The sequence below is a fragment of the Thrips palmi genome, unplaced genomic scaffold (genome assembly GCF_012932325.1).
Source record: "Thrips palmi isolate BJ-2018 unplaced genomic scaffold, TpBJ-2018v1 HiC_scaffold_2, whole genome shotgun sequence".
In the NCBI taxonomy this organism is placed as follows: domain Eukaryota; kingdom Metazoa; phylum Arthropoda; class Insecta; order Thysanoptera; family Thripidae; genus Thrips; species Thrips palmi.
The window spans coordinates 10,113,609-10,134,606 of NW_023144629.1; the positions used below are offsets into that span (position 1 = coordinate 10,113,609).

Consider the following 20,998-nt stretch of genomic DNA (forward strand, 5'->3'; position numbering starts at 1 on the left):
TTTTTGCTTTGTTCCGCGCCTGCCGGAGCGAAGCAGACGATATGTTGTGATTGTTGATTTGTTGTCTGTGGACATGGATATGAACCGTCTTCGGAAAGCAAAGCAAAGCCGTAAAGTCGTGTTTGTGCGTCCAGTCGGTCCACTGCAATGATCTAGTCAACTGCTGCCGGACGGTTTCGACTCGCGACTCGCCAAATGTTGTAGCCGTCCATCTTAACCTCCCGGCTCAGCGTGTCAGCGCCGTCCACACGTATTTAATTAACACGTTATTCCTTTCCTCTCGTTTATCGTAAGTCCTTGGCGGGCGTCCGAACTCGTCTAATTTTAGGTTGCTTTGCATGTGACCGACGCTTTGATGCGGATTCCCGGAATTCCGCCTCTTGTGTGGTGAAGCGCATCGATACACAATTGCTTTTGCTACTGTCGTTTCGTTTCGCTACGTTTCGTTCTGGAATCACTCGCTTAGATCTTATCCGAGTCGCTTCCGTGGGGCTCCAACCGTGTGGATCTCCGTTTTTCTCTGAGTCACTATTGCCCTATGGTCTAACATGTTGTTTTGTGAAAACAGGTGAAAGCTGGACAGGAGTGGCGGCAAGGTGATTTGGATTTGGTGAGGATGCAGTGGTGCAGAGGGGGATTCATCAATCCATCCAGCTGATAAGGACCATCCTGGACGCAGTGAAGCAGATCTCCTGCCATTTTTCAGAACTACAACTCCATGAGTAAGTTAAGTTTTCAAATTTCCTTTGTCAACACATCAGCCTGGCCTCACTTCATGCGCATGGAGTTCTATCTCGTCACAACAAGGCGCACGTTGTGTTTGGCACAATGAGTAAGAAAGGGTGACTAATGAATTTTGTCAGGGAGACAGTCTGTTTTTTTGGGAGGGTTCGCACAGGCGGGGCCTAGGCTACAGACCTGTAAACGCCTTTGAAGCCCTATCCAATCTATACGTGGTTTGAACAACAATAACACCCACCAGAAGGGTGTTTTCAGAAAGGTGGAACCATAGCTAGGTGCACAAACAGGAAGAACAACAGAAATCAGAGGTGACACTTGTGCATACATCCAAATCATTTCTCTCTTTTGAAAATTTCAGTTGCTCTCTGTTTTTCAAACAGAGTAATATTGTCTATGTCCTTATACATTAATTAATAGAAAATTCTTTTTCATCTCTAAACTTCTGAGCTACCATTGTGCTATTGTTTAAGATGTTGTTGTGTAAATACAGGTTGTGGCTGGAGAGGAGTGGCGGCCAGGTGATGTGGTGAGGATCTAGAGCAGAATCCGTAAGTCCGTCTAGCTGATAAAGTGCTGAGCCATCCTGGATGCAATGAAGCAGATCTGCTGCTGTTCGTTGAAACCACATCTCCATGAGTAAGTTTTCAGATTTCCTTTGTTAACACATCAGTGTGGACTCTATCGTGGGCAACATTTGCTGTGTTGTTGGTTTTGATGATCTAACTAATCGCCCATTAACCTTGCAGTCCTAGCGCAAATTCTTCAATCTTGTTTCGTGAGGAATATCATAATAAGGCTGTATGAATTGTAATCAAGTTCACTGTTATCAAAATGCAAAGCAGACTTATAGGAAATAACATTCTCCATATATATATGCACTATATTTTTTCTTTCTCTTTTCTTGCACCTCTTTATGAATTAACACAGTTTTGTTTCATTTTGCACATGAAGCGCTGGGTTAATGAGTGTTGAGTTTTGCGGGTTGATTGGAAGGGTACCTTGACTAACTTTTCTCTTTTTCATGTTTTCTGCCCAGTCCCAGTGGATGCAGGACAACCAACAGACTCAGCAGAGTCCCTCTTCCAAGCTCAAAAAAGTAGGGGACCAGCTCTGCTTTTTATTGGCCATGCTACCTATCTCATCACTGAAGAGAGAAGCAGAAGAAAATAATCAAGAAATATAATACTTCATAGTTTGTGCTGCCTGAAGCTATTGTCAAATTATTTTTAAGTTAGTGATTTGTAATTTATTGTTTGCTCTGCTTTTGCACTCAACCTTTGCTTTGCATTGGTAATGGCCAAATTTGTTTTCACCGACCCTAAACTAACTTCATTCTATTTGCATTTTGGAACTGAGTTTAAATTCTATATTTTCTTGTACAAGCAGAACAGTTTGCATATTGCGGAGGGTGTCATGAATGATCTTCAGCCTTTATGTAGCATTGGTAGTCCATTTGTTTGAGCTGTGAATTATTTTTGGAGAAGAAGACATGTTATTAGCTTTGCTTTGTAGGTGCTTGGTTTTGTTTCAAATCATAGAACTTTTACTAGATTGCTGAATTGTTTAATGTTTTGAAGTAATATTATCAATTTTAAGCCTGGAGCTATGTGTTAATTTTTATACATCTTACTTATTTCTATAAAATTTACTTAATCTGCCATATGCTGCCCAACAGATGTTGGTGATTCTATCTTGGTCAGTTTATTATTGTAAACAATTTTTTGAGACTGATTAAGAACTGTATTAAATTTCAGTTTATTGAGTTATTATTTGGCTTGAATGGTTTGTTGAAGTGTGTCTGTTAATTGTGAAACAGATAAAGTAGTTACACTTTTCATAAACTTTTATTCTTAAAATTTTTGGGAAGACAACAATCTTAATCTTACTTTGAAAAATTAAGCAAATTTACAAGCAATCTATAAGCAATCTATAAGAGAGAAAACATAACTAGACAGGATTGCAAAAGAAGTCAAATTTACATGAAAACTTTTGAGTGTTTTAGGCTGATGCACTTAATTTTGTCACATTTTTCATTGTTGATTGTGTAAGAAGGAAGGGGAAAGTAATCTGGCAGATCTGAGATGTTGTTTTCTTGTTTCTTGAAGATGTCTTGATTTATGAAGAAGTGACCGTTTCCTGAAGATCTGGCTGTATGAACATTGAATGTGAAAAATACTGTTTCATCTAGATAAATTAAAATTTTGGTGATGCACCTGACAGATACGTCAATGGATTCCACTTTATATTCAGTAGCTTTTACATGCCAATCTCATATTGGGTTCCTTTAACTATTGCGGTTTTGACACTCATGACTTTTTTGTCATATGAGAGAGGTGGTAACGCAGGTGGTGCTTCAGACAATTCTTCTCAAGTAGTTGTATCATCATATTCAAAGTCTTGAGGTAAGAACCCATTAAGGCGCTTGCCCCCCTGCCGGACTCCGGCGATGGCTAAAGGAACTTATTTTGTGTATTGACGGGGAGTCGTTTTTGCGAATACTCCGTGCCATTTTCGTTCAGGTAGTGTAGCCTTCTCCCGAGAGATGGCACTACAGTCAGGTACTTCCAAAAAATAAAAGGGTCCTAGTTCTGGGTGGAAATCCCTACACCTGCCGTGCATTCTGGCCGGTGACGGACAGCGCGGTGCGTTTTGGCAGTGTCGATGGCCAGACAGTGCGGCGCGGCCGGTGCAGCCCGGGCCGCGCCGTGCGCTCGAACAGATGTCATTGTCCGTCTCTGTCTCACCCGCGCAGTGCAAGCGAGACGGCCGAGGCGAGGCATGGAGGGGGAAGCAGCGGCCGACTGGCGAGGCGCGCGGCTCACTGTGGAGTCCGATGCGCTCCAGTTTCCAAATTTAAAATTTGAATGTTGCAACTGAGTGGTGGCGGTTGGGTACCAACAATTTCCTTTTTCTTTTACGATCATTTTGACACCAGTTCAACATCGATTTGAAATCGGGGATAAAATTTCTCCTACGGCCTTCAGCTCCTCTTATCAGACTCTGACGATGAAACGTGTCACCCCTTTCCCCTCGCGTCGTCCTCCTCGCCAAATTGTGGCCAGCGTGACGCGTTCAAGTCGCGAGGGACTCGTTGGTGGACTGGCTGGATCGGAGTCCGAGCAGGCCCGGCACCTCAGCCGGCGCGCTCCAGGTCAGCGTCTGCAGCTCCGGCTTACCGCGGGGGGAGAGGGGGAGGGGGAAGGCGGCGAAGACAATGCCCGGCTGCAGGCGAGCTGTCTGTCATAAATGTGTCGCGCCGCACCGGCCGGCCTGCACCGAGTTCGGATACCTGCCACCGCGCCACTGTCCAGAGCCCCGCCAAACGACCGCCAACTTCAAAATGGGTTGAAGGGGGGAAAAAACAGTGCTTTACTTGTGCAACTCACCCTCAAAAAGTATCAATGATAGAACAAATCTGAAGGTAGATTTGTGTAGGGGAAAGACGTGCGCATTCAGTGTGACCCCTTGCGGAATGAAATTCCGAGATCATGTCTCTCAAATCTGGAGTACAACTTTGAACCAATTTTGGCCCAACTTTGACCACCTATTTGGACTACAAGGGGTGTAGGCACGAACCTCGGAGGGGTCACACTGAATAGGCGCTCATTTTTACTGCACGAATATGTAATTGGTTTTGATCCACGTATCGTACTTTTGACGGGTGAGCTGCACGAAGTTTGGACATTTCAGGGTTCAATAACTTTGTTCAAATTTGAACTAGCGTCATAAAAATTTGAGAGGAGCATCATAACTGTGTTCCCAACATGTGTTTCAAATTTGAGCCTAATCCGTTAACTTAAATTTAGGGGGGCAATCGCCTTAATGTGGTCACAAGCGAATTTGTATTGGTATTTCTGAGCCAGTGTCTTTGTTATGTTCAGAAAAGACTTGCATTGTTTAGCCACACTTTTGAAAAACACATGCTAGCTTTCTATTTTAAGGGTAAAGATCCTTTTCAACGGGCCAAATATATACATCAAATCTGGATATTCACATAGGTAATGGATGCATTCTTTCTCAAACCAAATCAACTTTCCGGGTCAATGTGGAGTTTTGGCCTCCCAATTTTTTCATCAAGAGGCCCTCACTAGGAGAGACTCCCTGTAAAATATTTTTGCAATCGGACCAATAGTTTGGGAGAAAATGACAAAAAACCATTTTCACCCATTTTAGCGCAATTTAAGGTTGAAAAATTTCAAAGTGCCAAAATGCTGCTAAATTAAGGTCCCACTTCCCCAATGCTTTTCTTATTTGAACGAGCATATTAAAAAGTAATTTTGAGCCACTTTGGAGTCAGCTGACTTTACGTGTTACCCCAATCGTGTAACATTATAGGAATTTTACGCAATTTTCATTTCTCAAATACTCCGACTCAGAACTGGACCGAATCAGGCCCAAATCATCCTTATATAGCCCTAAGTAATATCCCAAGTAGTCGTCAAAAATATATTTCATTTGTGGATTCTGGAGCTGACTTTATAATCTTAAGTCTTTGTAACTCGATGAATTAACTGTTTTGGACTCAGATGCATATTTTCTCCATCCGAACAACTCAGATGGAGCTCAAAACAGATTCTTAACTTCAGGTAACTTTCTCTCTTGTAAATGAGCCCAAACCACCTGGAGGAAGGTGTCAAAATTGCCTCACAACAAATTCCACTGCTTTCCGGCAAAATTCCTAAAATGTTACTCGATTAGGGTAACGCTTAAAGTCAGCTGCCTCCAATGTGGCTTTGACATAGCACAAACATCAAAAATCTGTCTTTGGATAAAAGCAATGAAATGAACACCAGAAAAAATAATGTTTATCTGATGAGACAGACCCTTTACCTTATGCTGGAAATGATGTTTTCAGAGGGGAACCACTTACTATGAATTACCTTGTTTTCTTCTGGTGGTCATGTAATTGCTTTTATCTAAAGACAGATTTTTGATGCTTATTTTGCTATGTCAAAGCCATATTGGAGGCAGCTGACTTAAAGCGTTACCCTAATCGAGTAACATTTTAGGAATTTTGCCGGAAAGCAGTGGAATTTGTTGTGAGGCAATTTTGACCCCTTCCTCCAGGTGGTTTGGGCTCATTTACAAGAGAGAAAGTTACTTGAAGTTAAGAATCTGTTTTGAGCTCCATCTGAGTTGTTCGGATGGAGAAAATATGCATCTGAGTCCAAAACAGTTAATTCATCGAGTTACAAAGACTTAAGATTATAAAGTCAGCTCCAGAATCCACAAATGAAATATATTTTTGACGACTACTTGGGATATTACTTAGGGCTATATAAGGATGATTTGGGCCTGATTCGGTCCAGTTCTGAGTCGGAGTATTTGAGAAATGAAAATTGCGTAAAATTCCTATAATGTTACACGATTGGGGTAACACGTAAAGTCAGCTGACTCCAAAGTGGCTCAAAACTACTTTTTAATATGCTTTTTCAAATAAGAAAAGCATTGGGGAAGTGGGACCTTAATTTAGCAGCATTTTGGCACTTTGAAATTTTTCAACCTTAAATTGCGCTAAAATGGGTGAAAATGGTTTTTTGTCATTTTCTCCCAAACTATTGGTCCGATTGCAAAAATATTTTACAGGGAGTCTCTCCTAGTGAGGGCCTCTTGATGAAAAAATTGGGAGGCCAAAACTCCACATTGACCCGGAAAGTTGATTTGGTTTGAGAAAGAATGCATCAAAACGCCTAAACAAACGGCGAAAAATCGAGTTTTCTGCAGGCAAATGCCTTCTGCCTTGAAGAAAGGGGGGTCAGGGGAGCAGAGCCCCCCAGCCCCGGCAAGTTGAAGAGTAACAAGGGTCGAGATCGTGTTATCTGTAGATGAAGCAACTCTATCTGGAATGAAGGGGGGTCTGGGGGGCTAAACAATTTAGAAGTAACCGACGACGGGGGAGCCATGGCCTGCCGAAGGCAGGCTAGCGCCGCAGGCCAAGGTAGGTACGCCAGGCGCGGATTGGAGGAACAGGCAGCGAGACATCGCGAAGCCTGTTACGACAAGACGCGGTCTGGCGTAAACCTACCTTGTTATACGCTTTAGTTTTACCAGTGCTCTCTTAACCTACAACAATTTTTCTTGTGCAATATATTGTAGGCGGCAGTTCGAGTCGAAGCCCCGTGTCGACCACTCCCACCACCGGCACCCACCGCCGACCACCTGGACGGCGCTTGAAGGGGTCGCTGGAATCGAAGTCGCTTCAGGAGGAAATACAGACGCCATCTAGGACGTCCTCACCATCACCCAAAACGTCCCTGTCGTTATACAAGACGCCTCCGTCGTCATCCACGACGCCAACAGCACCATGCAATTGTAAAAAATCGTCTTGCAAAACCCTCCGCTGCACCTGCCGCAAGAACAACCGTGCCTGTTCCAAGCAGTGTCACGCGGGTGACCATCTCTCCGCGAGCTGCTCTATTCCGCCATGCGGTGCCAGGGGTAGGGGTTGCTCAAAATGCACCTCGTGCAACTGCAAGCGAGAAGGAGTCAACTGCAGTAGAGACTGTCACCCAAACCGTTCATGTCAGAATGAACCCACTTCACGGAATATGTATATTTTGGGAGTAGCTTTTATGGTCGTCTTTATCTTGTGTGCTCTCATAGCTATGCACGCTTTCCAAAAGTCATGGAGCAGGTAGTCGTTTTGAGCCGCCCCCTTATCCCTCTTTAATTCTTAAAATTTTGACCCCGAAACACCTGCAGACTAGCGTTGGTACTTTTAACGCTATTCCAGGGGATGCAAGGATCAGTGCACGACTTAACTATTTTGGCCCTAGAAAGATACCTTGAGTTGACATTCGCCACACTGCTTGGGGCAGAAAAAAGTACTGCAGAAAAGGTTTTTGAACACAATTAATTTTTTTTGTAACGTAACAACACTTTGGCGGTCAAGTTTGATTAAAACACATCTTGTTGTATTTCAAACTCTCTATTTTCCGATGAATCGTTTCTCTTAAAAATGTACTGATTTAAATAACGATGCCATAATTGTTACCTGAGAAATTTGTAATAAAACCAAAGAGTTGTGCATGGATTGATTTCCGGCAAACAGCAACTGTTAAATTTGGCAACATTCCCAGATGATCGTATCGTAATATCACAGGGGTTCTAAAACAATCAGACATTGGCTAACTAAGCTAATAGTGACCTAGTGTGTCTGTTTGTGTCCACTTTCCTTCAGGAGGTTTGGCCGATCGGACCTAAACTTTGTGGGGTCCTTTCACATGCCATTCTCAGTCAGCACATACCAAATTTTAGTTTAACACCTATAGGTAGTCAATGAGAGTGCCCACCCTTTGATTTTTAATATTTAGGGCATGTTAATCGCACTTAGAAATACTTCACTCTCAACATTTGCAAAACAATACAGGTATGGCTTCAAATCAAAATGCACCAATGCAATGTCGTGCTGCACTTTTGTTCAAAGAATGTGATGAGCTTCGTTAGGGGCCGTTCAAATATGACGTCACCCTTTCAGGGAGGGAGGGGTCAGATAAATCGTGACCAACTGTGACATGGAGGAGAGTGGGATGAAGGCATTTGAGACATCCCACTTTTCAGCAGAGTGAAATTGCCAAATACAAAAGAGTTGACCCGCTTAAAAATAAACTGAAATCAGCAATCCCACCTACGCACGCTTATATTGTCACTGGCTCAAGCATTTTAGCTGCACTTGGCTCAGATTTTTCCGAACAGCAACAATCCGACCGGATTTGCTAAAATGCAATCAAATTGTTAAGAAGTCTCAATTTAGGCACGATCTAGTCGCGTTTCTATCCCCGTTGCCAAAAACAATGATTTGGACACATGTGACGTCACGGGAAGGGGAGGGGTGTGTCGAAATAGTGACCATTTTTCACTCGCTATAGGTGGGAAGGGGTCGAAAATGAGCCTAAATAGTGTGACGTCATATCGAGGGTCCTATTAAAAAGATCTTATCTGGGCGTTCCCCCAAGGGATCTTATTTTAGACGTAGGCAAATTTCACTCAGTTTGATCATTTGATAGCTGAGTCAATATAATTTGTGATTTAATTCACTAAAATTTGAAGATGATAGATCAAAGAAACCAAAAGTTCATGTAGAAACATATTCCGCTTACTCTCGTATCCGTCCCAAAAGGTCAAACTGAGTGAAATTCACCTGCGTTTAAGATGAGATTGTCGTGGAGGGACCGCCCAGATAAGATCTTTTGAATAGGACCCCTCGATATTTGACCCAATGTTCGTTTCGTCGAACTTGTTTAATGTTGTTTCACGTGGAATGTGACATCCTAAAATTAAACGGCCCCGTCACGTTCACATGAATGTTACATGGCATTCAAGACAAAATTCACATTCCAACGATTATGACGTCACAATCGTAGAATGAGTGTTTTCTTGTCAGCCTGCTTGGCCGTAGAAGCGCTGCATGTCGGCGACGATGCGTGCGTTCATGCCTCCGGCGACCGCTGTCGACGCGATGAAGTCTATGTGGTTGAAGGTTTCATCCTCGTCATAATGGACACTAACGACGTTCTGGAACTGTGAGCGTAGGTAGGCTATGTCCTGCAGGAAGACAGTGCAAAATGAAGGAGAGAAAAGGAAACATGATACCGATAGGTGAGCAAAAGCTCAATCTCATTATAGAATAAGGCGGGGTTATCCACTCTCGTCCTTACGAATACACTGTACGCACAAACACTGGGTCACCCAACGCACTCCGACCTAATTATTAACTCATTACTGTCAAAGGATAAGCTACATGGTTATGAGAAATGAAGACACAAAAAAGAATGCTACAAACCTTGGGTCTGCATAAAATGTCGTTGTTGCCGAGGTAGAGGTGCATAGGCGTCTGGATGGCAGACAAGTTGTACAGCGGCGGCTCGGGCGCCCCGTAAACCTCCTGATTCTTCTTGGCGCCGTGGTCGTACTGCCGGATGCCTTGAGCTGCGTGCCACATGCAGGGATCATTAAGTTAACTCGAAAGGGCATCATGACGTAATCGTGTAATCGTAAGCGTTAACATATAACCCGTAACTAACGATTTCTTTTCAAAAGTTATTTTTCTAGCTTTTCCTATCTGTATTTGGAAGTATCTGCAATAATCCTTACCCCCAACCTTTAGCAAACATTGTCTCATGTTACGTTTTGAAACAAGGGTTTGTTAATTGTTATGATAAGTTAAGGATACCTCGGCCACAAGTTCAGCATAAACAACTCAACTGGATTGGTTGTTGCGAGGTTTGTGACAGACCTTACAGTTCTGAAGAAACCGACATGCATCGTACAACGCGCTTCAGTCGCGATCCCACACTTACTGTCGTGGTTCGCGTTTTGAAGGTAGTGGAAGATCTGGCCCCAGGAGCCGCCATATAGAAGCGAGTCGTAGAAATGCGGGAGTTCCTGGAAGAAAATCAGTATTGTCTTCCCATTTCTCAACCTGGGTGATTACTTCCAGGCTTCTTGATCGGCCTCAGTCACCCCATGGTCAGGGCTCTAGGGAAAGCCTGGCCGGAATTAACCCTGTTGACGGTACAGATCGGAAACAGAACCGCATGAAACAAGGGCCCCAAGTCAATGTCCCGCCTGGTGGACACAAAATTGTATCACCACCGGATGTGCTTAAAATTGCATCATTCATGGGACCAAACAAGTCCCATGACATCAGTGTGTATTACGAATAAAAAGCACAGTACACGGTGCGAAAAAACCACAGTGAATCCTGTTAATTTTTTTGCCGGGATTTACTGTAGTTCAGAACACAGGATTTACCGTGCCTGGCTACAGTATCTACTGAACCTGGTACAGGATATTCTGTACTCCACTCCTGTGGTACAGTAAATCCCGTACAAAGTACAGTAGATCCTGTTAAAAAAGTGCAGTAAATCCTGTACTCTGAACTACAGTGGCAGCTGTACTAATCAATACAGGATTTACAGTGAATTTTTTCCCACAGTGTAGAATCTTGGCAGAGCGACTCACGAAGTAGGTTGCGTTCTTCTTGAAGCCGAAGATGGCGTCGAAAACGGCGTAGAGCAAGGGCCGCGCCACGGGCATCAGCTGCTTGATGAGGCGCTTCACCACGAGCAAGAGCGGCCGGAGGGTGCGGCGCAGGCCCAGGCCCTCCACGAGGGGCTGCGTGCCGTTGTTGAGGACGTACAGCAGCTCCACCACCGGGCTGCGGTGCGCGTGCAGCGAACCGGCCGGTGCCATGAGGAAGGCAGCGCGAACCTACAGTCCTCGATGTGTTAGACAAACCCATGACTGCAAGGACAAACCACTACAAAAGTACACACATTCCTGGCAAATTTTTTTATCATGAATTTATTGTACTTGTAAAGTACAGCAATTGTTGTACAAAGTACAATGGGACCGGCATGGCGCGTGCTCGTGCACTCCAGGCCTCGTTGTGGTCTGTACAATTCTTTGTACTTTATACAATTCCCTGTTGTACATTCATTTTACTGTTTTTGTTGAACTTCTGTTGTACTATTCACAAGTTTTCTTGCAGTGAAGGGTTTAGCAGCCGTTACGATAGTTTTTAACCCGTTAAAGCTGATTTTTTGTTTTCCCAGCCAGCTTATAGTTGAGACATAGGCAATTTTCTAGCCGAAAGAACACGAAACGCCGCGAAACGCTAACCGTCCGTCAATTTGATAGCCATTATGATTAATTTAGGTCAAAATTGCGACCAAAAAATGCATCATTTTGACGTCAGTTTGACTTTGTTGGACCGCGAGTCATGTTCTTTGGGTGGTAAAACCAGGAACCGTTTAAACTGAGCAAGCACGGATCCAGAGAGGGAGAGGGGGGGAAGCAAAAGGATAATGGCGCCTCCCCACTACAAATCCAAAGGTCAGACTTCTCGCCACTCCAGAGGCAAGACATAAAAGTCTCGCCAAGATTTGGTCAGACCTGAAAGTCTCGCCAAAATTTGGTCAGACAAAAAAGTCTCGCCACAAAACGGTCATACACAAAAGTCTGACCCCAAAATGGCGAGACTTTTGTGTCTGACCACCACCGAAAGGCCGTAATGCGCCGGACGGTTACGGCCTAAAGGCCGTGGTCAGACACAAAAGTCTCGCCATTTTGGGGTCAGACTTTTGTGTATGACCGTTTTGTGGCGAGACTTTTTTGTCTGACCAAATTTTGGCGAGACTCTCAGGTCTGACCAAATCTCGGCGAGACTTTTATGTCTCGCCATATTTTGGCGTGAAGTCTTTCCATCCAAATTGCAGTGCCTTGACCCCTAGATAGCCATTTGAAAGGTAGGAGAAAAGCAACACTTCGCCCCTGCACTGGTAAAACTAAAGCGTAGTATTACCCTCTGTTTTCAAGCGTAATCAGTTTACGCTTGAAATCAAGCGTAACAGGCTCTTTGGCCAAGATTCCCCCTATCTAAATGCATGGGGGAGTTTCCCGAGTATGCTTCACTTCAAGCGTAACGTCTTCAAGCGTAACTTTATGCTTGACTCAAGCATAGAGTTACGCTTTAGTTCTACCAGTGTGTAAGTAGGCAAAAAGTTCTAATTTGCCCCTTCAGGCCATCTCTGGATCCACCACTGTAACTGCGTGGTAAAGCGAGCCCATTGTAGCTTGATTACGGACCTACAGTCGACTCACTTGCCATACTTTTCTAACTTCAAGGGCTTAGAAGCTACGGCGATAAATGTTCGCCGGTCCGGTTAGTTTTAAGATGGCTGACCAGAGGACACACCCCGCGTCTCTCTAACCCATCCAGGCCTCTACGCGCACCTTGCGCTGGTACTCGGGCCGCGCCGCCGCCATGGCCATGAACGTCGTGGCGCCCATGGAGTGCCCCGCGTACATGACGGAGGGGAAGCTGGTCTGCGCCAGCACGTAGTCGATGGCGGCCGCGTTGTCGAACACGCCCTGCTCGTGCCAGCTGCAGGCAGTCGCAAGCAGTTGACATGACGAAGGCCAAAAACTGTCATGAGAACCCTTTTGTCCCTTAAATGATGCGATTTCAAGCACATCCATTGTTGATACAATTTAGTGTCGACTAGGCGATACAAACGGTCCAATACCCACAATTTGCTATTTTATTGTGCAATTTGTATGAACTCAATTGGATCATCGACGGATGTGCTTAAAATTGCACTATTCATAGGACACAAAAAAAGCCTCATGACAGTTAGTGTGTAGGCAAACTGTGTGGCCAATACCTCATGAAGGTTTTAAATTTCAGAACATTCTCTCTATGCTGCTTACGCTTTTTCGACCCCCACGAACCCCTGTAAGCTGGACTTGGCATGGCTATCGCTTAATCTACAAATCAATTGTTTTACACTAGCCGAGGCCAGCCTGTACAGCACCTGAAGTTCCAGTACTCCTCGTTTCTGATTGAGAACTTGTTATGCTCTTGCGATAAGAGCGTCCCACGGTAGTTGATCATCCACACATCGAAGCCCGCGTCGTAAAGCAAAGGCGCTGAATCGCAAACAAAAAACAACGGAACAACAGTAAAGATTATTGCTGCACGCTGCTAAATAGGGTCAGTGCGGGGAAGAATCGAACACTGCAGAAGCGGGGAAAATTCGCACACCCCAGACTAAATTGTCACGTTCTGTTGCTTTGAAACACTCCCTGCTGATTGTTGGTACCCTGCAGGATTGCATAACAGTATTGGTCTCAAAATAAGGTTCAGTAAAACACTTTCCTGAAGTGTTGTTTTTTCCCCCAAAACTGACCCTTTCTTACGTAGAAATTTTCTATAATACGTGGAAATGGTGCAGGCACTATAGAACATACCTATTCGTATGCTCTATATTTTACAATTGAAAAACAAACATTCGTATCATGGGAAAATCTTGCTTCGTATTATGCTTGCGCCGCATTAAGGGGGGACCCTGGTGAAAAAATCGCCAAAATTGCCAAAAATAGTATTTTTAAAGTTTATAGATAAAAATGTGCATAGAAGCTTTCAGATTCAACAGGTTCAACGCCTTTAAGCTAAGTGGATAGTTTCTTTATCATTTGGACGGAAATAACATTGACATCAGTTGTCGTTGGCTTCTACGCTCAACTTCACAGCTTTGCTCAGTCGACAAAAAATTTTGTCGTAGAAAGACTTCCTGCGTTCCTGGTTGACACCTACATGAGTCGTATTGCATGGACTCTATTCATTGATGACTTGTCGACAAATTTTAGTGACGGAATCTTGATATCAGCCCTACTTTTTTTAAAACACACCTAAAAGTTTGAAAAAAGGGAAAATAATCACTTTTTTTTAAATGTTAAAATTTGAAAACTCATATCTCAGGACAGAAGTTGAATTTGAAAATTCCGTCACTAAAATCTCTTCTATACATCTTTAGGATAACCCAAAAAAATTTTCAAGACTTTCCGTCCCAATGAAAGACGCAGGAAGATTTTTCCCCAACGCTCTAAAACACACTAAAAAGCCACTTTTCTCAGAGACCGTTCAACATTTTGGATTGAATTTTGTTTTGGGAACTCACCATAATGAACCTGACAATTGAGCAAAGTTTCAACTTTCTGGGATTATTTTGAAGCCTACTTGAAAGTTTCACCAGGGTCCCCCCTTAAGTGCGGTAACACAGCTCAAATTTCATTGTCAGACCAGTGTGTCGTGATGTAGGAGTGAGGGCGGTTGACTGACCCAGGGCCTTGCCGCGTCCGAGCACGACGTAGCATGACCCGATGGTCTGCAAGCCTGGCGCCAGCAAGACGGGCTGCCGTCCGGGGTTGGGCGCGCGCTCCAGGCGCAGCCGGTACCCGTCCTGCGTGGTCACGAAGTGCGTCTGCATAGGGTAGCCGAGGTCGACCATCAGAGCGCTCTGGAAAGGAGACAAAGGTTTAAGCTGCAATGCGGTCAAGCAAAATGAAAACCTCACTACCAGGTACTGGATTGAAGATCAAAGTAAGGAAACAGAGGTTTATTGGCTGAGCGATAGCGAAGCCTGTTACTCCAGTGGGGTTGAAAAACTTTTTCTGTCTGTCTGTCTGTCTGTCTGTCTGTCTGTGTGTGTACACTACTCCTCCTGAACGGCTCGGCCGATCTGGCTGAGATTTTGCAGGCTTATTAGGTATGTTCTTGGCTCGGCACACGCGAAATTTCACTTTCCTAGCTCAACTGGTTCAGTTTTTATAGCCGAAAAACACATAAAAATGGCGAAAAATCGAGTTTTCTTCAGGTAGATTTCTCCTGTCTTGATGAAAGGGGGGTCTGGGGGGTGGAGCCCCCCAACCTGACAAGTTGAAAAGTTACAAGGGTCAAGGTCGTGTAATTTGTAGATGAAGCAACTCTATAAAGAGTGAAGGGGATCTGAGGGCGGAGCCCCCCAGCATGCAACAAATCAGAAGTAACTGATGATGGGCAATCATTGCCTGCCGAAGGCAGGCTAGCGCCGCAGGCCAAGGTAGGTACGCCAGGCGCGGATTGGAGGGAACAGGCCGCGAGACATCGCGAAGCCTGTTACGTCAAGACGCGGTCTGGCGTAAACCTACCTTGTTGAAGAAGAGAACACAGCAACTCCAACTATAGGACAGTCTAACCTGGCCTAACACTATTTGGCGGGTTTCAAACGCGGACTGGTGACGATAGTAGAAAAGCCTTGCCGTTTTAATAGTGACAAAAAACTGACGTCGTTTTTTCTAAATAGTAACCACTCACGTTTCTTCTAGCAAAATTTGATATGATCCAATAAATTATGCTTTGGCACTTAAGGGGAGCTTATCTTAGTGGGGTAAGGACCATTTAAACTGCAAAACACCGTTAACAAGGGGTATGGAAGGTTGTAAAGGGTTTAGGCACTTGTTTAACCGAAAGAACATACCGGAGCCGCATTAAAGCCGTCTGAAGACAAAGGCACTGTTAGGATACATCTCTACTGAAATACAAACGGAACCAAATTTCAAAAATACTATAAATCTGTAAGAAGACTTTGGGCCCTTTCCCGAATAAAGCCGGCACATCCGAAATACTGACTGACCGCGCGACGTACACAACCACAACGCGGGGTCATATTCAAAAGGGTATCTTCCTTCCCCCTATGTGAATATTATCTTAAACAGAAATTTTATCTTTGTCTTTACTTTGGCTGCAAAACTATGATTTTGTTTCACTTAAACCCTTATTGAAAGATCTAAACAATAAAAGGCAAGTATGAATGTATTCCCCTTAAATTAGAAGACATCAGAATATCGGATTGAGGGAAATACATGCCTTAGGGAAGATTTTCAAGGAACATAAATATTCTAGTCCTAACATCTTTTGATTAAAAGAATCAATATATAGATGTGTATATTTAATGCTAACAGATTTTGAATTGATATTGGGTTTAAAGAGACGATTCAGGTTTTGAGCGGTGAGTGACTTGGCAATCGGATTTAATGTGAAGATTCCTTTCACTTCACCAAAGTTTGTGTCCGGTAAATGGAACTTAGTATTGGTAATGATTTAAAAGTTGGCTCTCTGAACCTTAGCCCAATACCCAATGTTAATACTATACTGTCATCTTTTACTCCAAGATAAAATATCACAAGACATGAATAAGATGAATTATGTTGGCGTATTGAGCAACAAGTGGCCTCAGCATTGAACTTCATGAGACGATTGACTGAATTTGACAAAACTTGATCCCCGTCAAATGCTTCAGATCAGACTGCCCAAAAGTGAGTCACTTAATATAAACTATAATTACATTTCCAGTCAAAATTTGTTTAATTCACTGGTGAAAATGAAAGAATGACAAAAGGCTTCTCAAATATAACTTAAATTTGTGAGTTCATTGGTTTGAGAAAAATATAAATCGAATAGTAACTCAAGCAGACAAGTAGCCAATTAAGCGATTCAATGCTGGCAATAAAATGTTACTCGACTGAAGGAATCGCAGTGGTTAGGCATCATGGTATTGGTGACGACAAAGGGTGATCCATGAACGCAGACCCATACTTTACCCATTATAGATTAATTTGATATCTATATTTCTCAATTGAAACTCATATTGATTCTTGCAGTTTTTAGGTGCTGATCATGAAAATCACTTCCATTTCTGCTCCGACTTACATTTTCATCTCAAATTGGGTCATTTTGGACCAAAATTCTTAGGTCGAGTTTAATATTATTGATTCCTGCAGTCTTTGGTGAGCTGAACTCAAAAATAACTTCCAAATTTTTCCCAGACTCACGCTTGACCCAATTTTTGACCAAATTTGGCCCAAAATTTTTTATTGAGTTTGATTGATCCCATAGTTTTTGTGTGCTGATAACGAAAATCACTTCCATTTTGACTCCAGACTTATATTTTCATCCCAAATAAGGTCATTTTGGATCAAAATTTTCAAGTCGAGTTCAATATTGTTTCCTACAGTTTTTGGTGTGCTGAACTCAAATATGACTTCCGAAATTTTCTCAGACCGGTCATTACCGAATTTTGACCAATTCCGGACCAAAATTTTGAATCGAGTTTGACGTTATCCCAACAGTTTTTTGTGTGCTGATAACGAAAATCACTTCCATTTATACACCAGACCTACATTTCACTATATATGAGCCCATAAGTTGCATATTTCGTCAACTTTAGCCAAGTCTGAAGTGTATAAACTAATTCTCATCGCTCAGCCACACTACGCGCCCACACTAAACGGCGCGTACCCCTAGTTCTTAGAAGAGTGAACCACGTTTTTCTCAGGCTTTTAAGTGCTACACGCGCCGCTGTCTCCATTGCCTGAATCTGAAAGCTGTGTAGGTTTGTTGTGGAGCACTTGGAAAATAGAGAAAGTTCACCCAGGTGTTTCCAGTTCATGACTTTACAACGATCCCGCTCCTGAAAACTACCCTCACCGCCGTGACGTTGTCATCGGTCGCCGGCAGCCATCTTAGCAGCTGCTCCAGGACGACGACGGCGGTGGTGCCAGCGATGGCGCTGGACGCCTCGGTGATTGGCGCGGTGACGGCGGCGGACACCTCTTTGACTGGCGTAGTGACGGCGGCAGACACCTCTTTGACTGGCGTAGTGACGGCGGACACTTTGGAACCCACGTTCCGAAGCAACCCGGACACCACCCCGAGACCACCCGACGGCCAGGGTGTTGCCACCGGGGCCTCGAGGGGCACAACCAGGATGGCCACCAGCAGCGCCACCGTGCCGCGCACGCCACCCACGCCACTCGTCACGCGCAACGGAGTCAGCATCGGGACGCGAATGTGGACACTTGAGAATCTCGCGTTACTGCCTCTGCAAAACATCATTCAAACTCTGATTGTTGGAAGTCAATGTTCAAATAATTGATCCATGAAGCGGAAGAAGGGGATAGCTCAATTTTCATCATTTTTCAGGGGAAACAAAATAGTGTTTGCAGGGAAAATCAAATCCATTCAGATTAATGATGTAATTGCAGTTTTGTCGAAAAACATCAGTAATAACTGTAAAAATTTTCAAAAGTGTAGCATCACTCTGTAGACGGTTTCTGTGATTTAAATCTTTACGTAAGAATGAACTAAGGAACCATGTTTTCTTATTTCTCTCAAACGAGATGGAATATGGAGACAACTCAAGTCGAACTGAGGTCTGCGTAGAGTCGATATTGCTGTGGAACATTTTTTAAGTTACCTCTTTTTTCCATTAGGTTTTTTAAATGAATTCGGAGTTAAGTTGCGTTGACTCTTTTTAGAGTAGATTAATGAAGACCTAAGTTGAGTTGACTCTTTTTACATTATATTCATAAAGACACAAGTTGAGTTATCTCCTTTTGCTATTTTGTGAAACGGAGTCATGTGGACATCGGTGAAGTTGACTCCATTTTCCGATGAAATTTAGACCGTAAGAAGGGTCAAGTTGAGTTATATCCATTTCCCGCGTAGATTTTCTCCTAAACTGCTGGGAGTTAAATCAAATAATTTGGTGTAAAGATGCAAACCATCCTGAGGCACAATAAGGCAAAAAAATCAAGTTGGAGATAAGTCAACTTATTCCCTTCTTCCACTTCATAGGTCAATTGAAAAAGAAAGTTTTGTCTGACTTTTTTCTGAAGGCGAGTAAATCTTTGTCGGGTTCTAAGTGTGTACTCACCCTCCACTGCGAGGCCGTCCGACTCGTGTCGACCGAGTTGCGGTCGATGCAGCCGCCGACTGCTGTGCCTCAAAACGCGTCCCAAGCCACCATTCACCTGCTTGTGGTAACCATGGGCCCAACCTGCCCAGCCTACACTCCAAAGTAAAACAAGAAGTTAACGAAAACATTTTGCTGAAGAAAGCTTTGTGAAAATTCACGCAGATTCCTCGTTCGTGCAGAAGCGAGTATTGCGAGGAATTTTCGTAAATGTAAATCTTCCGTTGCTAGAGAAAAAAAGCTACCATTTCCCTGATGCACTGCACACGCCACGCTACGTAAAATTCGTCACTCAAACTAATGTTTTTTCTGCGGTCTTTCGCCGATGAATGTAAATGTATTCAGCTCATTGTTGATGAATCGTAATTGATAATGCAGGAATCATCACTCCGGGGTGCGCCTATGTCAAACTGGTTTCGAGTCCACGGTAAATTTCATATACGTATCAGAATGCTGCGCAGCCATAACCATGACCGTTTGGCAGCTGGGTCCAGACTTCGTTACGTTTTGATGCAGAGTCTCACATTTAATGTTTTTATTTTGTGCGAGACATCACAGGTTTTTGTGCACACGAACTTTTTATACAAATTTATACGCGATTTAGCAAAAAAAGGGGGGATATATGGGCAGTTTTCGTACGAAATCTGTACAAAAAGTTCATGGGCACAAAAAACTGTGATGTGTCGTACAAAATTGTTCATAACATGAAGTGTGCGCAACTTGAATGTGCAGATACTGAACGGAGGTGTTCGTTCACGCGGCCAGCGCATTTCCTGTTTTTGAGTGCGCAGCGCCGTCGCTATTTGGTTTGTTTGGCACGGCGGCGCACGTGTCGTTTCTCTGCAACTATAATCTCTACCAGCTTTCCACCTTGCTACTGGTCGTGCCGGTCAGTGTGTGTTTGGGACGGAAACGAAGCGCTTGCATTGCCATACGAATAAGGAGTACGAACAGTTGAGACTAGGTCCGTACCCTTGTCTTGTTAACCGTCTCTAGGCGCCTTGGGTCCTGCTGCCTCGAGATGGCTTCCGTGCCAAGTCGAGTTTGCGCGATGGGTCCTATGAACAAAGACCGATGTCTTTTGGGTCGCTCGAACAAAGACCGATCTCCATTTCGGCCGTTTCTGCATTCGCCACTTCTTTATCTTGTTGTTCTCGCAACAGACATCCAACTCAAACAGTAGTTTGAATGTTTTGTTCCGAACATATTAGAGAATGATTATCTAAAACTCATTAGTGTGGAATCAAAACGTAGAGATTGTTCTGGGACTTCAAAATGAACGCGTTGAGAGGTTAGGGGAGATCGGTCTTTGTTCGAGCGACCCTAAGGAGATCGGACTTTGTTCGAGCGACCCAAAGGACATCGGTCTTTGTTCATAGGGCCCATCGTGATGAATCGCCCGTTGTGTCCCTTTTTTTGAATTAAAACCGCGTACCGCGTATCTTGGTCGGAAGTTGTACCTGCCCCGAGTGATAACTTGAATAGGCTAGAAATCCAACTCGGGCTGTCCGTCGGCCTCGCGTGCAGGCTGAACTCCCTACAGGCTGACACCTTCGGAGCTGACTTTATTTTAGGCACGAAGTAACCCTTAGTATTCTCCAGGACTAAGCCTCGCCGAGATTTGACTTGTATGCCCCCTTATGCAAATCGGAATTTTTCGATAGGGTTTTGGTGAGACTTTGCAAAGCGGTAGAACCCTGAACGGTGATTTCAATGTTGTAATATAGTTGCAATCTGTTCTTTCAATTTTGAGAAAATTGCCGTCAAAATCACCGTTTCCAGGGCAGAGTTCAACTTGTCAGCGAACAAGACAGAAGAACCGAACTCGACCAATAGCAGAGCTTCTTTTCTCTTCTGTACAGCTCACCCTCAAAACGCTCGCTTCCCTGAAAAAGCGCGTTCGAATCAAAGTTTTTAACAACAGCATTGGCGTTGTTTTCGAACGTAGCCATTTGGATCGGCCGGTCGGCCAGTGGTTGTTGATGAGAGTGTCCCGCACCGCTGCGTTGTTGTTATTCTTGTTGCTTTCAGAAATACCAACTTAAAATTTTCGTTACTCTTCAAATAGGAGTGGAGCCATTAAACTGCGCACCTGAATCTGTGAATTATCTTTAATTCCTAAACGTAGTTTGAGAGTCACTGTAAGTTTCTTTTCGAAAAAGCTGGTCATATAGCTGCTC

At 43.8% G+C, this 20,998-nt stretch overlaps 1 protein-coding gene and 1 long non-coding RNA gene across 2 annotated transcripts; one reads left to right on the top strand and one right to left on the bottom strand.

The window, feature by feature from the left end:
- The first annotated feature begins 39 nt into the window (after nt 1-39).
- Nucleotides 40-2,074, top strand: LOC117647402. Its single transcript, XR_004587830.1, has 3 exons — nt 40-722; nt 1,232-1,377; nt 1,778-2,074. It is a non-coding gene; the product is annotated as an uncharacterized LOC117647402 (long non-coding RNA).
- Nucleotides 2,075-7,258: 5,184 nt separating this feature from the next.
- LOC117647701 (lipase 3-like) lies at nt 7,259-18,826 on the bottom strand. Its single transcript, XM_034389597.1, has 9 exons — nt 18,780-18,826; nt 17,552-17,945; nt 14,366-14,543; nt 13,059-13,173; nt 12,472-12,628; nt 10,705-10,953; nt 10,041-10,125; nt 9,524-9,669; nt 7,259-9,285 (listed from the first exon to the last, which is right to left on the bottom strand). Exons 2-9 carry the CDS (start codon nt 17,900-17,902, stop codon nt 9,121-9,123), a joined length of 1,446 nt encoding a protein of 481 aa, XP_034245488.1. The 5' UTR covers nt 17,903-17,945; nt 18,780-18,826; the 3' UTR covers nt 7,259-9,120.
- Between the last annotated feature and the right edge of the window lie 2,172 nt (nt 18,827-20,998).

Bases quoted from the DNA above. Each gene is read 5' to 3' on its own strand.
- LOC117647701 (XM_034389597.1), bottom strand. From the start codon at position 17,902: ATGCTGACTCCGTTGCGCGTGACGAGTGGCGTGGGTGGCGTGCGCGGC. The intron at 14,544-17,551 runs GTGAGGGTAGTT...TCTCCTTTCCAG, and splicing joins CCGATGACAACGTCACGGCG to AGCGCTCTGATGGTCGACCT. The intron at 10,126-10,704 runs GTGAGTCGCTCT...ATTTTCTTCCAG, and splicing joins AGAAGAACGCAACCTACTTC to GAACTCCCGCATTTCTACGA.